This window comes from Macrotis lagotis, chromosome 1, assembly GCF_037893015.1.
Source record: "Macrotis lagotis isolate mMagLag1 chromosome 1, bilby.v1.9.chrom.fasta, whole genome shotgun sequence".
NCBI lineage: Eukaryota > Metazoa > Chordata > Mammalia > Peramelemorphia > Peramelidae > Macrotis > Macrotis lagotis.
Window position 1 is genome coordinate 241,022,246 of NC_133658.1, and position 21,219 is coordinate 241,043,464.

Below are 21,219 nucleotides of genomic sequence, written 5' to 3' on the forward strand. Positions count from 1 at the left end.
CTTATGGGATGAGGGACCTGGGAGGTATGGGGGGCTACTGAATGGGGGAAATAGCTCACATGCTAAAAAAATAAAATAAAATAAAACAGGGCAGCTAGGTGGCAAAATGCATAGAGCACCAGCCCTGGTGTCAGGAGGACCTGAGTTCCAATTCAAACCCTGACATTTCACGCTTTCTAGCTATGTGACCCTAGGCAAGTTACTTAACACAGATTGCCTTGCAAAAAAAATTAAAAATTAAAGTTAAAAAGTCACTCGTATTCTGTATCTGAGGGTTATAGTTGGATACAGTGGATACAGGATAATCCTCCTATCCAACACTCCATTTCTTCATTCTGCAACTTTTTACTGATTATCCTTCATATCTGTATCCCATCTTCCTTCAAGTCCCAGCTAAAATTCCATCTTCTATTAGAAGTCTTTCCAGATTCCCTTTTGTGCCTTCCTTCTGTTGATTATCGTGTATCCAACAGTTGGATACACATCTCCTAACTACCACCAGTTGGCCCACAGAAGTTCCAATATTACTACAAAGACTTGGTAGCTTCCTATCCTGGACTAGTCCAGTAGATAAGACAATAGAGGCTGTATGGTCTAGCTCACAGGCTGACAATAACACTGGAGGGAGGGATGATACAGAGGAAAAGAAAACTGAACCTGAGCCTAGATTTGAACTTGGAGTCAGAAAGACATGAATTCAAATCATGCCTTAGACATTTACTGTGTGACCCTGAACTAGCCTCTTAACCTCTCTGGGCTCAGTTTCATCATATGTACAAAGGACTTCCAATCCATCATCCAGCAACAGTACCTGGCTCATAGATGATTAATTGATACTGGCTGACTGACAGATTGACTATATCCAGGATCCTTTAATGTCCCTCACCACTTACAGACAGAGGAGGAGAAGGACAAGAAGAAGAAGAAGAAGAAAGGAACATCAGAGGAGCCAGAGGAGGAGGAGCCAGATGAAAGCATGTTGGACTGGTGGTCTAAATACTTTGCCTCTATTGACACCATGAAAGAGGTGAGAGGCTCCAGGAGAGGGACTGGGGCAGCAAAAGCAGGGGAGAAATGGGTAAGAAGATGAGACTGGTCTCAACTCCTACCTCTAGGTCACTGACCTCCTTAATACAATATCCAAATCATTGAGCTTGTCATCTCTTCATGCAACTTACTCATTCCTACCTCAATGCATAGTTCTTTATACTACTTCCTTTCCTTTCTTTCTCTTAACTCTTTACAATATGACTTCCAACCTCATCAACTGAAACTGCTCCTTCTAAAGTCACCAAATATTTTTATTCCCAAATCTATTGGCCTTTTCTCAATTCACACACATCCTCCTTGATCTCTCTGCAATCTGACACAATCATCCTTTTCTCCTTAATATTCTCTTCTCTGTTTTACCACAGTTCAATCTTTTTTTTTTTTTTTTTGGTATCTTCATCCTGGTCACACTCACTAATCATCAGTTCCCAAAGGCTCTATCATAGGCCCTCTTTTCTCCTTTACTATTTCCCTCCATCATCTTATCAGCTCCTATAGCTTTAACTATTATCTCTATGTTGATGATTCCTGGATCTACTTAGTGGGCTCTAACCTTTCTCTTGACCTCTAGTATCACATCCCCAGCCACATATTGAACAAGATTTCTAAAACACATTATTCCCACTCATCCACTACCTTCTCTATTATTTAAGATACCATCTCCCTGTCACCCAGGCTCACAAATTATCATTCTAGATCCTATACTAACTCTTCCCCATATATATGTGTGTGTGTATGTGTGTGTGTGTGTGTGTGTATTGCCAAGTCCTATCATTTCTATATATTTCTCCCATATATGCTCCCCTTTTCCCTCTGATATTGTCATCATGTTGGTGCAGACTCTCATCACCTTCTGGACTATTGCAATAGCCTACTGATTGGTATCCAACTCTGGACTATCCTCCACTCAACTATCAGTTTGATTTTCTTAAAAAGTCAGTTTGACCAGATCACTTTTCTATTAAGCAGATTCCAGGGGTTTCACATAAACTTCAGGATCAAATATAAAATCTATTTGGCATTCAATACCCTACTTCTTTTTCAGTCTTCTTATAATTTACTCCCCCCACCTCTATGTATTCAGTCCATTGATACCAACCTCCTTATTGTTTCTCCTATCCAACACTCACATGTAAATATCTATCTTAACTAGTTCTTTGTCATCTCCCTTATTAGATCAATAGTTCTTTGAGAGTAGGAGCTAGTTTTGTATTCTCAACATTTAAGAGGCACATAGTGCTTAATAAATGTTTGATTGACCAACCATGCAGAGATCACTCTCAATTCTGTATCCTCTCTTCATTTTTCTTTCTACTTCTCTCTTGCTCTCCCAGAGAATATATAACCTCCTCTTAGAGAACAAGCCCAAGGACATAATGACTCAGGTGTCTGGATTATGAGCTTAGCAGTGAAAAAGCAAAATACTCATCAATGAATTACAGAAGGCCCAGAAGAAGGGAAATTCATACTATTCTCAGCAAATTCATATTTCATCAAGGAGACACAGGAAGGGAGGCTTGCCTATATTCTTAGGGGATACCTGGGCCACCTGATAAAAATATTTCTAAAATGGAATGGGATGATAGGATTTTTTTCATGTTAATCTTAGATTGAATTTGTGAAGTTAATAAATGTATTTGATGGACTAGAAGGGACTTCATTGAAGTCAAGGACACCACAGAGTATTTCCCTTCTCAATTCCCACTCACATCTGTTCCATCTTTTGGCAGCAACTTAAACAGCAAGAGGCAGCAGCAGGTGATGCTGAAGACAAAGAGGAGATGGACACCACTACTGAGGGTGAGGCCTCTGTGATCCCAAATCTTATCTTCCCCAAAAAACTCACACTTACACCTTACCCTGACTCCAGACCCAGCTATGGAAGGGCAAGAGTAGCAGTAAAATTCACCAATTAGATGTTTCCAGACACAAATTAAGCAGAACTGGTCCCTATCCCAGGGGAAAAGTTCAGCCTCAGATAGTTAACAATTATGTTGAGAAAAATCCAGATGTTAAAAAAAGAGACCTTAGAACTCATATGTTCCAGGCCCATCAATTTACATATATAGAAGAGGAGGTACAAAGAGATGAATAACTTGCCCAAGGTCATTATAGAGTTGTATTGACAGAGATGTAATGAGAATTCAGGTTTCCAGACTCGATTTAATTCAATAAATATTTATTGAATACTTACCATTTGAGCACTGTGTTGTCTGCTGTGCCTACAAATTTTTTAATTGAAATTTTATTTTATTTTTCCAATTACAGGCAATGGTAGTTTTTCAACAATTACCCATTTGCAAATTTATGAATTCAACATTTTTCTATTTCCCTCTCTCCACTCCCCACTTTCCATGGTGGCAGTCTGGTAAAAGTTGAACATGTACATTCATGTTTAACATGTTTACATATTAGTCAGGTTGCAAAAGAGTAATTAGAACTAAGGAGAAAGGGAAAACCATGAGAAAGGAAGGGAAAACATAAAAGAAGTTTGTTAAAAGTGAACATAGTATGCATTCAGATACTTTTGATTTTTTTAATCTGGATGTAAATGGCCTTGTCCATAGCAGGTCTCTCAGGGTTGTCCTTGATCTCTGAACTGCTAAGATAAGCTGCATCCATCATAGTTGATCATCTCACAATGTTGTGGTTAATGTGTACAATGTTCTGAATTAGTTCTGCTTCCTCCACTCAGCATCAGTTCATGTAATTCTTTCCATTCTTATGTAAAGTCCAACTATTCATAGTTTCTTATAGAACAATGGTACCCCATAGCATTCATAGATCACAACTCATTCAGCCATTCAGCCCCATTTGATGGACATTCCTTCAATTTCCAATTCTTTGCAACTATAAAAAGAGCTGCTATAGATATTTCTGAACATGTGAGACGTTTTCCAATTTTTTATGGTTTCTTTGGAATATATACCTAGTATTGATATTGCTGGGTTAAAAGGTATGTCAGTTTTATTGCTCTTTGGACATAGTTACAGATTGCTCTCCAGAATGCCTGTATCAGTTCACAACTCCACCAACAATACATTAATGTCTTATTTTCTCACATCCTTTCCAACAGTGATCACTTTCCTTTTTTGTCATCTTAACAAATCTGATAAATGTGAGATGGTACCTCATAGTTTTAATTTACATTTCTCTAATCAATAATGATTTGACCATTTTTCATATGACTACATATTGCTTTAATTTCTTAATCTGAAAACTCACTGTTCATATCTTTTGAATTTATTAGTTGGGAGAATGATTTGTAATCTTATAAATTTGATTCAGTTTTCTATATATTTTAGAATTGAGTCCTTTATCAAAAATACTAGCTGTAAAAATTGTTTTCCAGCTTTCTGCCTTCTTTCTATTTTGGGGTGCATTGGCTTTATGATTGCAAAAACTTTTTAATATTATAAAAATCATCCATTTTGCAACTTACAATGTTCTCTATCTTTTGCTTGGCCATAAATTGCTCCTCTTTCTATAGATCTGATAAAGTATTTCTTATTCTTTTAGTCTTTTATGACTTTAACTTTTATGTCTAAATTCATTACCCATTTTGATCCTATTTTGGTATAGGGTGTGAAATGTGGGTCTATGCCTAGTTTTTGCCATACTATTTTGTCAAATAGTGAGTTCTTATCCCAGAAACTAATATATTTATGTATGTCAAACAGTAATTATTACTATAGTCATTTACTACCATTTCTTTTATATCTACTCTAAACCACTAATCATTACTCTATTTCTTAACCAGTTCCAGGCAGTTTTGATGACTTCCACTTTATAATATAATTTTAAATCTGGTACAGCTAGGATTGTACAATCCCTCCAACTACATTAAACTCTCACTAGTTAAGGGATAGGCTAAAGGCTCAACATTTTCATGATCATTCTATACCCTTACCCTCTCTCTAAGTATGTTTCTTTTAATTATCCTAAGAGAAATACAATTTTCAAGAGTTACAAGTATTATCTTTGCTTGTAGGGATGTATATATAGTTTAATGTTCTTGACTAGCATCTTTTCCATTTCCTGTTTACATTTTTATGCATTTATGAATACAAATTTAAAAAAACACTTCTTGTTATGGCAGTTAGATTGCTCAATGGATTGAGTACTAGACCCATAGTCAGGAGGACCTGAGTTCAAATCTAACCTGAGGCATTTTCTGTGTCATCCTGGGCAAGTCACTAGGCCCATGACTGCCTCCAAAAACCTATTTTTCTGCCCTCTAGGAGCACATACTCCACTAAGCTCCCAACCAACTGCTTAATCAATTAATTCATTAATTTTTGGGTGAAATCTCTGATTTTTAGTAGTTTAGAGAACTTCTAGTAAGGACACTCTCTTTAAGAATACAGATCGGTGGTTAGGTGGTGCAGTGGATAGAGCACCGGCCCTGGAGTCAGAAGTTCAAATCCAGCTTCAAACACTTAATAATTACCTCTAGCTGTGTGGCCTTGGGCAAGTCACTTAATCCCATTGCCTTGCCAAACAAAAAAAAAACCCTAAAAAAAAAAATTAAAAAAAGAACACAGATCAACATTTTCAGTTTATCATCTTTGCCTCAAATAATGAGAGATTAAATAACTTGTTTAGAGTCACACAGCCAGAATGTGCCAAAAGCAAGATGTGAATCAAGATCTTTCTCACTCCAAAAATCAGTTCTCTGCCTTACATTTGGATAGGACTTTATACAACAGTTCAGTTAATGTTTCATTTGTTTCTCTTAACCTCTCACTGATAGAAAGACACATATTAACAATACACTACAGATGAAGAAATCGAGACATAGAGTAGTAAGGCAACTTGTCTCATAATAATGTGGTTGGGGTATTAGGCCCTGGATCTCCTGGATCCTAGTATTGAGCTCTTTCTATTATGCCATGCTGTTGAGTAGTCTTTAATGAATGGGTTTTATTTTTCCTTCTCTTTCCTGGCAGGCCCAAAGGGACATACAAAGGGCAAGGAGAAGGCAAAGGCGGCCAAAGAAGAAAAGAAGAAGAAAGTTCAGAACCAAGGACAGGGTCAGGGTACAGAGGTTCCAGAGAAAAAGAAGCCCAAGATTGATGAACTCAAGGTGAAGACCCCTTGTAACCAGAGAAAGAAGAGAGTGGGGCATAGTGGTAAAGGGTCAGTGCTGAAGGGATCCAAGGCAAGATACCTGGCCTTCAATGGCCATGATCAAGCAAATACCCCTTTCCCTGAAGCATGGTGGGTACTTTTGCCCAAGGGCTGTTGCAAAAAAAAGTGGGAATCTAAATGGGGAGGGAAGGCAGTTTCCACTTCATGATGTGATTTGGGGTTCCAGGTGTACCCCAAGGAGTTGGAGTCAGAATTTGACAACTTTGAGGACTGGTTGCACACTTTCAACCTGCTTCGTGGCAAGATTGGCGATGATGAGGACAGCTCCACAGAGGAGGAACGCATTGTGGGCAGATTCAAGGTCAGAGAATGAGGGCCCCAGATTCTGTTACCCAAAGTGGAACTTTACTCCAAATATCTCCATTTGAGCCACTGTCACATACACATCTCAGTCCTCAGCCTCCAAGTGCTTACCCCAAAATTTATCTCTAATGCATTTCCCTGTCTTCTCCTACAGGGCTCTCTCTGTGTGTACAAGGTACCTCTCCCAGAGGACATATCCCGGGAAGCCGGTTATGACCCCACCTATGGCATGTTCCAAGGAATTCCAAGTAATGACCCCATTAATGTCCTCGTCCGGATTTATGTGGTTAGGGTAAGCCTTTTCCTGACCTCTTATCTTGTTCCTCTTGACCTCCTTCATAATTTGATCCTGCACTGGAGAGGAATCAGAGCAATACCAAAGTTAACATGATTCTATACAGTAATACTTCCACAGAACCTCAGAATACATCTTATTACAGCTCCTTCTCTTTAGAAATAAGGAAGCCAAGTCCAGAGGCAAGGTCTTAAAGAGAGAGCTAGGTCTATAGCCTAGGTCTCCTGACTCCCAATCCTGGACTCTGCACATTTGGGTCTTTTGGGCATATTCAAGTGGCCACCTGAGTCTTTATTGGCCCTTCTGAATTTAGAGATGAGAACAGTCATTGGAGTCAGTCAATTACCTCTTGGGGTAGCTGGGTGCAGGGATCTTTCCCAATATTGTCTGCCAGACTCTTAAAAAGAAAGGAATAGAAAGGGAAATAGAATTCTGGGTCCCACTTTTCCATGGGGACACTGTATGAGATCTGCTTTGGGGAGAAGACTGAAAACCTATTTTGTGACACCTTCTCTCCTCCAAAACTTGGAAAGTTTCTTACCTAGAGAATAGGGGAAAAAAGAAGATACAAAAAGAAGATGGGATAGTTTAGGGAATTGGAACCTCAAACAAGGTTTATGCAATAGGGTGATTATGTGAAGTTCTCTTGTCCTTGACCCCAACTACAATCCAGATTAATCATCACCCTTCCTTATAGGCCACAGACCTGCACCCCGCTGACATCAATGGCAAAGCTGATCCCTATATTGCCATCCGCCTGGGGAAGACAGACATTCGGGATAAAGAGAACTATATTTCCAAGCAGCTTAATCCTGTCTTTGGAAAGTAAGACCTCTAGTACTCATTGCCCCCACATCCATGATTCCTTCTACCCAGTTACCTCCTCGGTCATGATCTCCCCCAAACTAGTGACTTTTCCCAGTATGGCAAATATTCTAGGCATGACTATTCCTAGACCAGTGACCTCCCCCAGCTTATAGTCCTATCCTCAGCAGTCCTTGCCTATTCTCATCATTCCATTTACTCTCTGACTCTACTTGCAGATCCTTTGACATTGAAGCCTCTTTCCCCATGGAGTCCATGTTGACTGTGGCTGTGTATGATTGGGATCTGGTAGGCACGGATGACCTAATTGGAGAGACCAAGATTGATTTGGAGAATCGATATTACAGCAAGCACCGGGCCACCTGTGGCATTACCCAGACTTATTCCATGTATGCTCTGGGGTGTGGCTTGGGGAGAAGACAGAGGAAAAATTGAACTCAGACTGGTGGGAGGACAGAGAAGGACAAGGCTTGGGGCAGGAAAGAAGATGGACCAACAACAGTTTTATTTTAAAACCAAAAATGATGATGGTGGTGATTTGGACTCAGTGATCTTTAAATTTCTTGCTCAGAGTCCAGTCTTGGACCAAACAGGGTCCTTGAATGCCTTTAAGGCCTACAGAAGGGTCTTCAACCTTTTTTTTTTTTGCTTTATAGACCCCTTTAGCAATCTGCTCAAATATAGAAGACCCATATCTCAATAATGTTTTTAAATGCAAAAAATACATAGGATTACAAATGAAAACAAATCTAACAATATACAGTTATCAAAATCTTTTTAAAGGCAAGTTCATGAGGGCAGTTAAGTAAAACAATGGATAGACCACCAGGCCTGGAGTCCATGAGGACTGAGTTCAAATCCAGCTGTATGACCCTGGGCAATTCATTTATACTAAACTGCCTCAAAATTTAAAAAAAAATACAATTCTTGGATCTTAAGTTAAGAACACCTGGTCTATGGGCTCCCAGTTAAATTGCTCCAACTTGGACCCTAATCCCACAAGGAAATGACTCTTTGCAGGTCAGCAGGCTGCATGAATAGGAGAGACAGAATATCATTTAAAAGAAGTTGGAAGAAGAGAAGTCTTTTAGGGAATAGAAGAGTTAGAGAAGAGTAGAATGGAATTGGAGGGGAGAATAATAGAGAGGGTGGGAAACTGATATCAAGAGGCAGATAGAGGGGAAAAAGTCTAGAAAGGAAATGAAAACTAGGCCCATGAGGACAGGGTTAAGTGAAGGTATCTGCAAGTGTGCTTTCCCTCAAGCAATTGGGAAGTGAAGAACACTTCCTCAGAAAGGGATAAGGGTTAATATGACCAAAACTGCTTTAAGAAATAAGAGTTCAATTACCTATGGTCCCAGTCTTGCTCATGCTTCCAGCCTCATAGTGTTCTCATACCTCCCTCAACACTGGGTACAATCCTATAGAATCCTTCTATCTCAGTCTTTATCCCAAGGAGCCCCTCTGTATTGTCACCTGCAGACACGGCTACAATATCTGGCGGGACCCCATGAAGCCAACACAGATCTTATCCCAGCTCTGCAAGGAAGGAAAAGTAGATGGCCCTCATTTTGGGCCTCCTGGGCGTGTCAAGGTGGCCAACCGCGTCTTTACTGGCCCTTCTGAAATTGAGGATGAGAATGGTAATTGGGGTCAGCCTGGAGAAATCATGGGTTCAAAATCTTTCCCAGCCTCTTCTGGAAAGTATAGAAAGAGAAAAGAAAGGGAAGATAGAAATCTGGGGTTCACATTTCCATGGGAAATTCATGAGATCTGCCTTGGAAAGAAGTCTGAGACTCCCTTCTGGTTTTTTTTTTTGAAAGGCAATGGGGTTAAGTGACTTGCCCAAAGTCACACAGGTAATTATTAAGTGACTGAGGCTGGATTTGAACTCAGGTCCTCCTGACACCAGGGCAGGTGCTCTATCCACTGTGTGCCACGTAGCTGCCCTGAGACTCCCTTCTAAACCCACTTCAGAAGAGAACAAGCAATAAAATAAGCAAATGCATGGAGTGCACTGACCAGGAGGAATAGGACAGGCTTTACCTTGAGGGGAGATAGGATTTCCAAAAGATGGTGGTAGGAAAGAAGAGAGTAACGGAAATGGCCCTTCCAAAGGCATAAAGGTTGGAACTAGATTGTCATATATGGTTTAGCAAGTCAATGTGTTTGAGGGGGGAGTCATGTATATTCTGGTAGTTAAGATAGGTTGGAGCATGATTTTGAAGACCTTTAAATTTCAAAAAGAAGAGTTTTATTCTAGTTGGTAAATCAGGGATGGGAAAACTTTTTTTTCTGTCAACATATAATTCATTCCTAATAAGCTATTAGAATAATTGAATTTTGAGTCCCCACCTGAAGTTGCCTTGGCAACATGAGACCAATACAGCCCATGGACTGGAGGTTCCCCACCCTGTGATAAATGATTATTTCAAGTTTCTGTGGCCAAAATAATTCATTGCTTGGTGGCCAGCTTTCTCAATAAGTATTAAACACTTATTATCTGGCAGGCACTGGGCTGGGCTGTAACCTCAAAGAAGACTATGACATTAGGGAGGTGATGTCATGACAAGCAGATGAAATGGATTTGAGTGAGGGAGGTATTGTGCTAAGTTACCAGCCTCCCTTTGTCCTCCAAAGATACCGAGGTTCAGTGGCTAGATATGAATCAGGACAACTGGAGATGGCCCTGGATGCAAGACAATCAGATTAAGTGACTTGCCCAATGTTACATGGCTGGTGTCAAGTGTCTGAGACTGAATTTGAACTCAGGTCCCTCTGACTCCTGGGCTGGTACTCTATCCACTATACCACCTAGCTGCCCAGTATTTGGAAGGCATTTGGTTAATCTCTAGGGCTACAAAGAAAGGCACAGAAAAATGGTCCTTTCCTTCAAGGGGCTAACATTCAAATAAAGAAAATTGCAAATGCCTACATACATTCAAGATATGTATATGTATATACATATCTATGCACATCTATACTATTATATTACAATATATAGTATTTATATCACACACACACACACACACACACACACACACAAACACAGACACCCCACTACTCCAGGAGGGAAGGCAACTATGCGGCGGGTGGATATACAAAAATGTGTGTGTATAGGTGTACGTATGGTACAGATGGAAGGTTATTTCAGAAAAAAGGCAATAGGAGCTGGGGGACTATGAAGGACCTCCTGAAGAAGAGAACTTTTTAAGAAGCCAAAAAGGAGAAATGAAAGGGAGAAATAATTTAAAAACTAATTTAGGGTTAGAAATTAGTTTCAAGTCAGAAACAATTTTAGGACTAAGGTTATACAAGGATAGAAACAAATATAGGTATTAGGTACAAGCATGAGAGATAGTCATTACTAAAGTCCAGAGTCCCAAGAAGAACACCATATGTGAGGGATACAAGGATGTTACTTTCTGGTGATGGAATTCTGGAATTTATCTAAGCTGGGTAGACCATGATGAGGTATTAGAGGAAAATTTTATGGAGGGACTTTGGAATAATCTGTTGACAAATCCCAACCTGAAGCATTAATAGCCCTATGTATAAAAATACCCCACAACTTTTATCTGGCTTAGTCCTCCATCTACTTCCCTGACCTCACCCCCTCCCCCAACAGAGTCAGGGGATCTCCCAAATTCGCCTACATCAAAAGGGTGACCATGATGGACTTAGTCATAGCTATAAACACTACATTATTATGACCATCCTGGCCCAGTGGGAACTGGGAAGGAGGAAGGAACCAGGAGGGAAGGCTATGTGGTAGGTGGATAGAGATCTGAGTCTAGAGTCAGGAAGACTTGAGTTCAAATTCAATTTCAGGCACTTACTAGCTATGTCACCTTAGGCAAATCACTTAACCCATCTGCCTCAGTTTCCTCCTTTCTCAATCCTATACCCAGGTCCTCCTACTTAAGACAAACTCCTTGGTCTCCATCCCTAAAGATCCCTTCCTTCCTAAACCTTATATTAATAGTACCTATGCAGCTCAGATCCCCATGTCTCCATATTAGAGGGAATTCTAGGAGAAACCTGCATCTATATGAACTCTATTCTCTTAGATCTGCATTATTTAATACCTCTCTATTCCCTAACATCCCCCTCCAGCCCTGACATCCTGACTTCTACAGAGCACTGGTGCCCTGAGGCAACATGGAAGCAGGATATGGAATCAGAGGGCTGAGGCTCAAATGTTGGCTTTGCCTCTTACACTTCTGACTTTGAAAAAGTCACTTAAGCCCTACTAGGTCTCAGTCTCCCTTTTTTTGTAAAATGAGAAGGTTGAACAAAACGACTCTTAAGAGTCCCTTCAATCCCTAAAGGTATCTCCCTCCCCTTACAGGTCAGCGGAAGACCACTGATGAGCATGTGGCCTTGGCTGCGTTACGGCATTGGGAGGACATCCCCCGTGTAGGTTGTCCCCTGGTACCTGAACATGTGGAAACCCGACCTCTACTCAACCCTGACAAGCCAGGCATTGAGCAGGTGAGGAGAGCAAAGTCAGAGGGAAAGGGATAAAAAAATTAAACAATATGAGGGTAATCTTTGGAAGTTGGATCTACAAGAAAAAGATGGGGGCCCTGTGGGAAAGGGTTAGAAATAGAAATGGGGGAGATGGATAGGAATAGGGGATATATTTCCTTCACCCTATCTATCAATCAATCTTCTTTTGTCTCTGCGTTGTATAGCCCCAAACATACTAAAGTTCCTATAAAACTGCACCTAGGGCAGGGAACCTGGAGTTTTGTCTCAAGGTGTCAGAGCTTGAAGGGGTGTACCTCTTACCCCGGCAGAACAGAAACCACCACCACCACCACCCTGCTTCTTGGCAACCCTAGAGCCTACAGGAAGAAGCTTTAGTCTACTCCATCACTTTCTACTCTCAGCTCCTGAACCTGCTATCACCTAGAGACACAACTCTCCACAGCTGTTGTCTTTCCTTCCCACAACTATTTTTGCCTGATGTTAATTAAGTGTAGCAATGGATCTGCAGTACAGAGAGAAGGAATAGCTAAGAAAAGAAGGGTAGGAAACTTGGCTCTCTGTGTGTGAACGGCAAGTTCTGAGAGAAGTTTAGGGTCTGTTGAGACTAAAGGAAAAGTCAAAGACCACAATATCTGTCTCTTCTTCAGGGCCGCCTAGAGCTGTGGGTGGATATGTTCCCCATGGATATGCCTGCTCCTGGGACACCTTTGGACATCTCACCCCGAAAGCCCAAGAAGTGAGCCTCCTAAGTCCTCTGGCTCTTCTTTCTTTCTTCAAGACTCAGAAATCCTGGTCTTTCTTACTCATCTCACAATCCTGCCAGTCCTAACCTGGTGTCAGTCAACCTGCTGAGCTCCCAGTCCAAAGTGTTGTGTGAGGGTCTCAGAGGGAGATACATATATTTCATTCAACAAATATCTACTCAACAACAACTGTTCTACAAAGTCCTAGGGAAATCACTTAGAAGATAGTTTTTGCCCAGAGAAATGTATAATTGTAGTAGGAGATGTTGGCTGGTCATCGTTTTATATGCACAGAAACACCCAAGACAGAAACATGTCCACATTTATCTCTAATTTCACCTAACACAAGTCGGGTGGGTGTCTGGTACAGCAGAAATTAAAAAAGGGCAAGGAATTTCCTGAACCAGTGGAAGCTAGGTCAGACTAACTTAGAATAATTTCCTGCAAAAGATGAGTCTTTAACAATGTTTGGAAGGAGACAATCAGAACATAAGGGAAGGTATTTTAAGTGGGAGGAAATGACATTTACAGTCTTGGGGACATGAAAGTGCTAAATATGTACAGGGGATGTTTATCTGGTTGAAATGGAAAGAATGATTTATCAGGCCCCAGAATCTGAAAGAATTCCATTAAAGTGAATAATAGACTCAAAGATCATTCTAGGTGAAAGAAATTCAACCTAAACCCTTTATTTTATATAAGAAGAAACTCTCAGTGAACTGTGGTATATAGTTTCCAAATCTCAGAAAGACCATGAGCAGGTATGAACAAACTCCCTTAAGAAAGAAAAGAAAATAACCTTAGAGCTGATAATTGCCGCTAAGATCTAACTAGGTAATACAGAATAGGGAAGAAAGTCTCAAAGGAAAGAAAAGTTACCCATTGATGACAGAAGAGGAAGAGTCTGGATATGGTAAAGAGAAGCAAGGAATAGGACAGTTCACTTCTTAGGCCATTATGTTGGAGGGAATGAAAGAAGGAACCTTACTGGAGACATTGACCAAGGATGCAGGGTCTTCTGCAGGAAAAGGGTAAGGGATTTGGGCAGAAGTAGGATTCAAGATTTTGTGAACTAACGATGTAAAGAGTAGAAGATGAAGAGATCAAGAACTGCCTTTATATCTTCCCAAAGCACCCATCATATACTGACCTATTGAACAAGAGATTGCTATTGGATATAGGTCCTACTTCTCAAACTGGTTCCCCTCTGTCCCTATCAGTTTTCATTTCCATGAACTTCCCCATCAATTTTAATATAACCTTTTCTCCTCTGTTCTCTCAGTTCCTCCTCTCAAACCTGACTAATCCCCTCATTTCAGTATCATATTTTTATTCTCATACTTAATCCAGAAAAAACATCAGGAAATCATTTCTAATGTGGACTCCCATTATTTACTAACACTAAAACCTTGGGCAAAAAGTTAACTCCCCTGAGTCTCAGTTTTTCTTTTTTATACAATGTGAATTATATTCTCTGAAACTGCAAGGGTGCTATAAATATTTGTAAACTGGAAGGCATTATTATTAGTATTATTATTACCCTATTTTCAACTTCAATAGAAACAGAAACAGTTCTCTTTTCTGCTATTATTCTTTCATATTCAATGGTCTATGATTTTTTGTACAGGTGAATAAAATAACTGCTTTTTGTAGTTGAATAAAAGTATTAGGATGTAAGCTCACCCACTGTAGGTTCCCTGAAAGCATCCTTGGTACCAATCCAGAGTAGACAGAACAAGGATAATATAAATATACCTCATTTTCTTTCAACAAGATTTTGATTTCCTCTCTTTGGTTACCATATTTTGAAAGCTTCCATATAGTTTAGAGATTGAATATTTTATCAATATCTATTTAAAACTGTGTTCTTAAGTTTTTATGTATGTTGTGATCTGACACAGCAGTTGAACAGTCTGTGGTAACGGTCCAGTTGCAGTAAATAGAAGTTATCCAGGATATTATGAGATTTATACATATACATGTAGCGTGAGAACTTGCTATCTTTCAGTCCCTGAAAGGTAGTAAACTTCTGGTGTGTACCTCTAGCTCCTAGATCATGTCTTGCTAAATATTTAGTTGGCACTAAGTTGCTATAGACTACAGCAATGATAGAAAACATCTACCATTTCCTTGCAAAATCTACATTGATTAGTAAACCCATATTGCTCAAGGATAGCCCTTTTATAATTTCTAGTGGTAGTGACCTGTCCTGCATTATCTTCAAAAACCCCTCCATTTTCACAATCAAGTTTGCTTGAAACAGTCATTAGTTCAATGGTCTTCAATAGAATAGTTGACTAAATCATGTGAATGTTGCCCCTTGAGGACCTTGTGATTTCATTCTTGGATCTTAACCATTTCATAGAACTCATGTGAAGATAAATCACTTCCACATATATATGTGTGTGTATGCATATGGGTATATGTATATTTAGAGATGTACATATGTATAACTGTATATATGTACAGATATAAATACAAATATATTTGATAAATCCAATAACCTACTTTCATTCAATCCAATGACCTGTACTTATTATCAAGCTTTTCCTTGCTTGTAGTGATGTCTGTTTATTTCAAAAGTATTTCTAGAGATTTGTGATGTTTATCATATGTGTATCTAGTAGTAGTAGTAGTAGAAGAAATTATTGAGAGATGCAGCTTGTCATACTGTGACAGACAGCTTACCTTAGTGCTAGGAAGATCTGAATTCAAGTAATACCTATAACACATACACACACACACAAGTGGTGACTGAGCAAATTACTTAAAATCTAAGTTTCCTAAATAACTCTCGAAGACTCATTTGTAGAAAAGATGACAAACTGCACTGGTAGAAGGAGCTTGTTCATTTAGGAGTTCTCTATAATGAAATTAGCCTCTATCATTTCTGATGCTACTACCATCTATTATTATTATTAATCATCATCATTATTATTATAATTATTATTATTACTCAGGTATGAGCTTCGAGTCATTGTATGGAACACAGATGAAGTGGTGCTAGAGGATGATGATTTTTTTACTGGGGAAAAATCCAGTGACATCTTTGTGCGGGGGTAAGCAGGGGCACTGTGAGCTTGGAAAGCTTAAGGCTAGTTTTGAAGGAGAAAGACTTTTGTTTGGTTAGCTGGGGTGGGGAAGGGGAAAATAGAAGGCATAAAATATGCACTTTGGCTCCAAAGGGACCTTAGGAGCCACTGATCCCAACTCCAAAGGCTAAGGCAGCATGCCAGGGAAGTGGGGGAGGCAGGGTAGCTGAAAAGTTGGGGCAGAGGTGAGGCCAGGAAGCATTTATGAGCAGTGGGTTCTAAGAACTTCCATGACAACCTCTCCACAGGTGGCTGAAGGGCCAGCAAGAAGACAAACAAGATACTGATGTTCACTATCACTCCCTGACTGGTGAGGGGAACTTTAACTGGCGCTACCTGTTCCCCTTTGACTACCTGGCAGCGGAGGAGAAGATCGTCATCTCCAAGAAGGAGTCCATGTTCTCTTGGGATGAGACAGAATACAAGATCCCTGCACGGCTCACCTTGCAAATCTGGGATGCAGACCACTTCTCTGCTGATGACTTCTTGGGTGCGGCCAGAGAGGAGCAAAAGAGAGGGGACCACACAAAGAAGAAGAAAACTGGGGGGATGAAGAAAAAAGCAGGGGGAGGGGATTGAGGAAAAAGTGGTGGGTTCCCAAGAGAGAGAAAAAAAGGAGACTGAGTTTTAGTGAGAAATACAAAAGGGATCTAGAAACCCCAAAGCAGAGGTATTGGTATGAAAAGGGGTTCAAATGCTCTGGACAGTTTCTACCCTAGTAAATCGGAGTCAGGTATGTGACAAGAAGATACACTTAACATCTTACTGCTCTCCTTGCAACAGGTGCCATTGAGCTGGATCTGAACCGCTTCCCCCGAGGCGCCAAGACAGCCAAGCAGTGCTCCATGGAGATGGCCACAGGGGAGATGGAGGTCCCCTTGGTCTCCATCTTTAAACAGAAGCGTGTCAAAGGCTGGTGGCCCTTGTTGGCTCGCAATGAGAATGATGAATTTGAGCTAACGGTGAGCACCACTGCACCTTCAGACATATAATAAAATAGAAGTGGAAGACAGATATGGAAAACAGCTAATTAATCAATACTTATTAATTGCCTCATGTGCCTGACACTGAACTACATATTGGGATACAAAAAGAGGCAAAAGACAATCCCTGCCTTCAAAAAGTTTACAGTTTAATGGGGGAGACAACATGCAAACATATACAAAGCAAGCTGCAAATAGGATAAATAGTAAATAATTAACAGAAGGAAGGCATTAAACTAAGAGGAACTGAGGCTTCTTGTAGAAATTGGGACTTTTAGTTGGGGCCTAAAGAACTCAAGGACCTCATTAGTTAGAAAGAGGGGAGACTCCAGGCACAAGATAACTCCAGAGAAAAAAGTCAGGAGATGAGAGATATAGTGTCTTGTTCATGGAATAACCAAGAGGCCACTAGAGAGAACAACAGAACTGGGGCATTGGATGGATCCTGATGAATTAGGATTTCATATTCCTGAGAAGTTGAGTACATGGAGCTAATTGTAAGGTCATGGCAAGCTTTCTCTTCCTAGGAAGAGAATGGAACTACAAAGGCTCAGAGAATAAGTTGAGCATGATTACAGTCCTGGACCTCCTGGATGAACATGGCATGTCTGTGAAATTGTGTTTCTCTTTAGGGAAAAGTGGAGGCAGAATTGCATCTATTAACTGCTGAGGAGGCAGAGAAGAACCCTGTGGGCTTAGCCCGAAATGAACCAGACCCTTTGGAGAAACCTAAGTAAGTTCAGTTCTCCTTGCCTTCCTTGTTCTCTTCCCTTTTAATCCTGCCCAACACTTCATCCCTATCTCCCACCTACAGTAGAGAATTCCCAAGTATTCCAACTTCTTCCCTCAGAACACTGCTTTCTGGTCACTGCCTAGATGCTTCAATTCTGTTAATATTTCTAAGACTTCAAAATGCACCAGGTCTGAGAGGCTCTAAGATAAATGGGAGGTGGAAAAAGCTCTGGATCTGGAGTTGGGGGAATCTCAGCTCTTGAATCCCTGTCACCTGTATGACCCTGGCCAAGTCACTCAATGCTTCTTGACCTCAGTTTCCTTATCTGTAAAATGATTAAATGCTAAAATCTCTTATGTAAGAATAGTCTTAGAGCCACTTCCTAGAAGAGAATGACCTAACAATAAACAACCAATAGAACCAAGAAAATTTTATTCTTCCTTAGTCCTCATCTCCCTTTTTGTTCTTCTCCTATGTCCAGGACAGATGTTCCACAAAACTTCCAACTTCCCCTCTCCTCCAATTCAGGTGCCCTCCTCAGGTGTTTCAGTATTCCTTATCTTCTCTTTCCCTTTCCTCCCATTTAAATTTTTAAAAACTCAGATTCAGGTCAAAATGACTGATAAAGTTACAGTCTGTTGCTTTTTTCCAGGGAGATAAAGATTTTACCAAACAAAGGCAATTTGGTTCAACCCAAAATGATTCTCATTCTCTCTCTCTCTCTCTCTCTCTCTCTCTCTCTCTCTCTCTCTCTCTCCCTCCCCCCCTCTCCATTTCCCCTTCTTCTGCATTATTTTCACTCCAATATTACCTTCTTCTTCTGTTTCCTCTCATCACCCCCCCCCCCCCAGCCGACCTGACACAAGCTTCATCTGGTTCTTAAATCCTCTCAAGTCTGCTCGTTACTTCCTATGGCACACATATCGTTGGTTTCTGCTGAAGATACTGCTGTTGGTGCTTCTCCTTCTCCTCATTGGCCTCTTTCTCTACTCTGTGCCTGGCTACCTGGTCAAGAAGATTATTGGTGCCTAAGCATCCTTTAGTCCTCAGTGGTCTGGTACTCCTCCCCTTTGCTGCTTTCTCTCAGATTTGCACTACTGAAAAGGGCATTCCCTCCTTTCTTTTCCTTCCTTCTCTTTCCTTCTCTTCCCCTATTTTTCCTTTCCTTGAGGGAATAGGGGAAATTCTCCAAAAGGATTATAAAGTCAATATTTATCAGCAGACTGGAGTACAGGAAGGAAAAAGGACACCCCAGGGACAACTAGCAAGTCCCAATGGATCCTAAGAATACAGGCTGCCAGCATAGAATTTAGTCCCTCTGTGATAGATTCAATGAAATTCAAAATGTTTTAAACATTTCTCATGTTTTTGCTTTGTCTATTATTATGTACAAGGTCCTTGAATTACAAAAAAAAAACCTGCCCCTGCCCTCAAGGAACTTACAATCTCCAGTACTGCGGCCCATAAGTACAGTAATTTCAAGAGGGGAAAAATCTCAACAACTAGGGAGACCAGGAGAGGCTTCGTATAACTAAGAGCACCAGAATTGTACTTTGAAGGAAGCTAGGGGTTCTACAAGACAGAAGTGAAGAGTACATTACAGACATGAGAACACCTGTGCATAGGTAGAGTAGGAAGATGGAAGATAGAACATTTCATGTAGCTTGCTAGGTGCTGGACATAGTGAAAAACCAAATGATCCCTACCTAGGAGGATAAGACAAGGACACAATTATGCAAGCTAGAATGTTAACACAGTACCTAGAAAGAGTCAGACTGAGGAGGGAGGGAATATTTTCTATTTTATGGAAAGAGTGTCAATTGAACTGTACCTTTTGACAATGAAAAAGTAGGTAGCCAATAATATTGAGGAATGATTCTATTCCCAACATACCGAATAAGCCTACAAGGGGCAGGAGTGGATAAGGTCAGGGAGTGCCATCTGGAGTAATAGAAACAATAGCTTTAAGTTATAACACACACTTCAAGATATGGGCAGTGCCACAGTGTACATTATCTAATTTGGACTTTGCAACAACCTTTTGAGATAAGTGCTATCATTATTCACATGCTGATTAGAAAAAGCTTTAGTACTTATCAAAGCCACAGTCACACAAATAATGTCTGAAACAAGACTTGAATCCCTATCTTCATGCCTGCAGGTCTCTACAGCTGGTTGAGTGGGGATCCATTGGCTCCCCATTAAACATCCCAACTCTTAAATCTTTTTCTTCTCCCCAGCCGGCCAGATACTGCCTTCGTTTGGTTCCTCAACCCACTGAAGTCCATCAAGTACCTCATTTGCACCAGATACAAGTGGCTCATTATCAAGATTGTGCTGGCCCTGCTGGGGCTGCTCATGCTTGCCCTCTTTCTCTACAGCCTCCCTGGCTACATGGTCAAGAAGCTGCTGGGAGCCTGAATGCCCCCCACTCCCAACCTTGGGCCCACCTGTTTCTGTGTTTGGAATTTCTGTGATTTGAACTGTTTGTCTTCTCCCCCAGGGACCAACTGAGCTCTGTTGACTCCCTGGGAGGCCTGGGCTTTCAGAGGCCTTGCCTCCCTCTTGTTTGGCTCCTAAATTTCTCCTTCTGATTCCAGGGCCTGCAGCTCCCCTCTGTCCAGATCCAAGTGGGGAGGTTCTAGAGCAAGGCATGGTGGAAAATTGGGTGATTCCCTCCCTCCCTCCTCTTTGCCAAGGTCTAGACTTGGTCATGGAAATCTCCAATTGGATTACAACCTCCTAACCCTTCCCAGAGTCCAGTGCCCTGATCAGTAAAGCTTGCATAAAACCAAGAGAAAATCATAGTGAACCCAGGCTATAAAATGGCTTCATAGGGAGTTGCAAACCAAGATACCTAGGGCCACACTAAACACTCCTCTCTCCACCTCCCTCTCCACAACTTGTCCCATTCCAGTAACATGTTATATTATAGTAAGAACATAGGACCTTTGTCCTCCAGTAATGGGACAGCTATCTCTGTCCTACTCCCAATTCCCTCAAATTACTACTTTTGCTCTGGTTCCTCTTTGCTTTATCTCTCCCCCAAAGGAGAAAATAAAAGGTAGCTCCCTGTTTCCCATGGGATATGCCCAGCTTTGCCAAGGATCCACTGTGGATCACAGGACCCCATTCTCCCTGGGATTTTTAACCATCCTCACGTGAATCCCTGTGCCTGTATGCCCTTCTCCAAAGCACTGACCTCAGTGGGTGTTCATTCCTTGTCATCATCCTGTTTGCACCCTCAGCCCTTCCTCATGCTCCCTCTGCTTGGACCTGGTCCCCCTACAGTCCTAAGCTGGTGGTATGACCAGATTGGCTTCAGTCCCATTCTCCCCACTCTGCCATCTCTCACTGTTGCCTGCTCTTCTAAATTATACTTTTCCCTCCTTGAAGATGGTGCAGAAAGCACTTCTCCCTTCCTGTTTGGGTTGTGTTCCTGTTGGGTTTTTCACCTTTGGATGTTTTTTTTTCTCTGAATAAAAGAAATCAAATATCTGAGCTGCCTGTTTCCTAAGAGATAAAAGTGTGTTTGGGGGGACTGAGACAG

At 40.9% G+C, this 21,219-nt stretch overlaps 1 protein-coding gene across 1 annotated transcript in view; it reads left to right on the plus strand.

Moving 5' to 3' along the window:
- Positions 1-20,904, plus strand: part of OTOF (otoferlin) — a 178,847-nt gene extending 157,943 nt beyond the window's left edge. Inside the window, exons 34-48 of the mRNA XM_074188236.1 lie at positions 896-1,027; positions 2,781-2,850; positions 6,000-6,136; positions 6,368-6,502; positions 6,659-6,796; positions 7,497-7,624; positions 7,843-8,013; positions 9,107-9,267; positions 11,976-12,118; positions 12,766-12,854; positions 15,822-15,920; positions 16,202-16,443; positions 16,737-16,915; positions 17,569-17,669; positions 19,910-20,904. Coding sequence (XP_074044337.1) covers positions 896-1,027; positions 2,781-2,850; positions 6,000-6,136; positions 6,368-6,502; positions 6,659-6,796; positions 7,497-7,624; positions 7,843-8,013; positions 9,107-9,267; positions 11,976-12,118; positions 12,766-12,854; positions 15,822-15,920; positions 16,202-16,443; positions 16,737-16,915; positions 17,569-17,669; positions 19,910-20,090 — 2,106 coding nt within the window. The 3' untranslated portion in view covers positions 20,091-20,904. The remainder of the gene's footprint in view (positions 1-895; positions 1,028-2,780; positions 2,851-5,999; positions 6,137-6,367; positions 6,503-6,658; positions 6,797-7,496; positions 7,625-7,842; positions 8,014-9,106; positions 9,268-11,975; positions 12,119-12,765; positions 12,855-15,821; positions 15,921-16,201; positions 16,444-16,736; positions 16,916-17,568; positions 17,670-19,909) is intronic.
- The last annotated feature ends 315 nt before the right edge of the window (positions 20,905-21,219 follow it).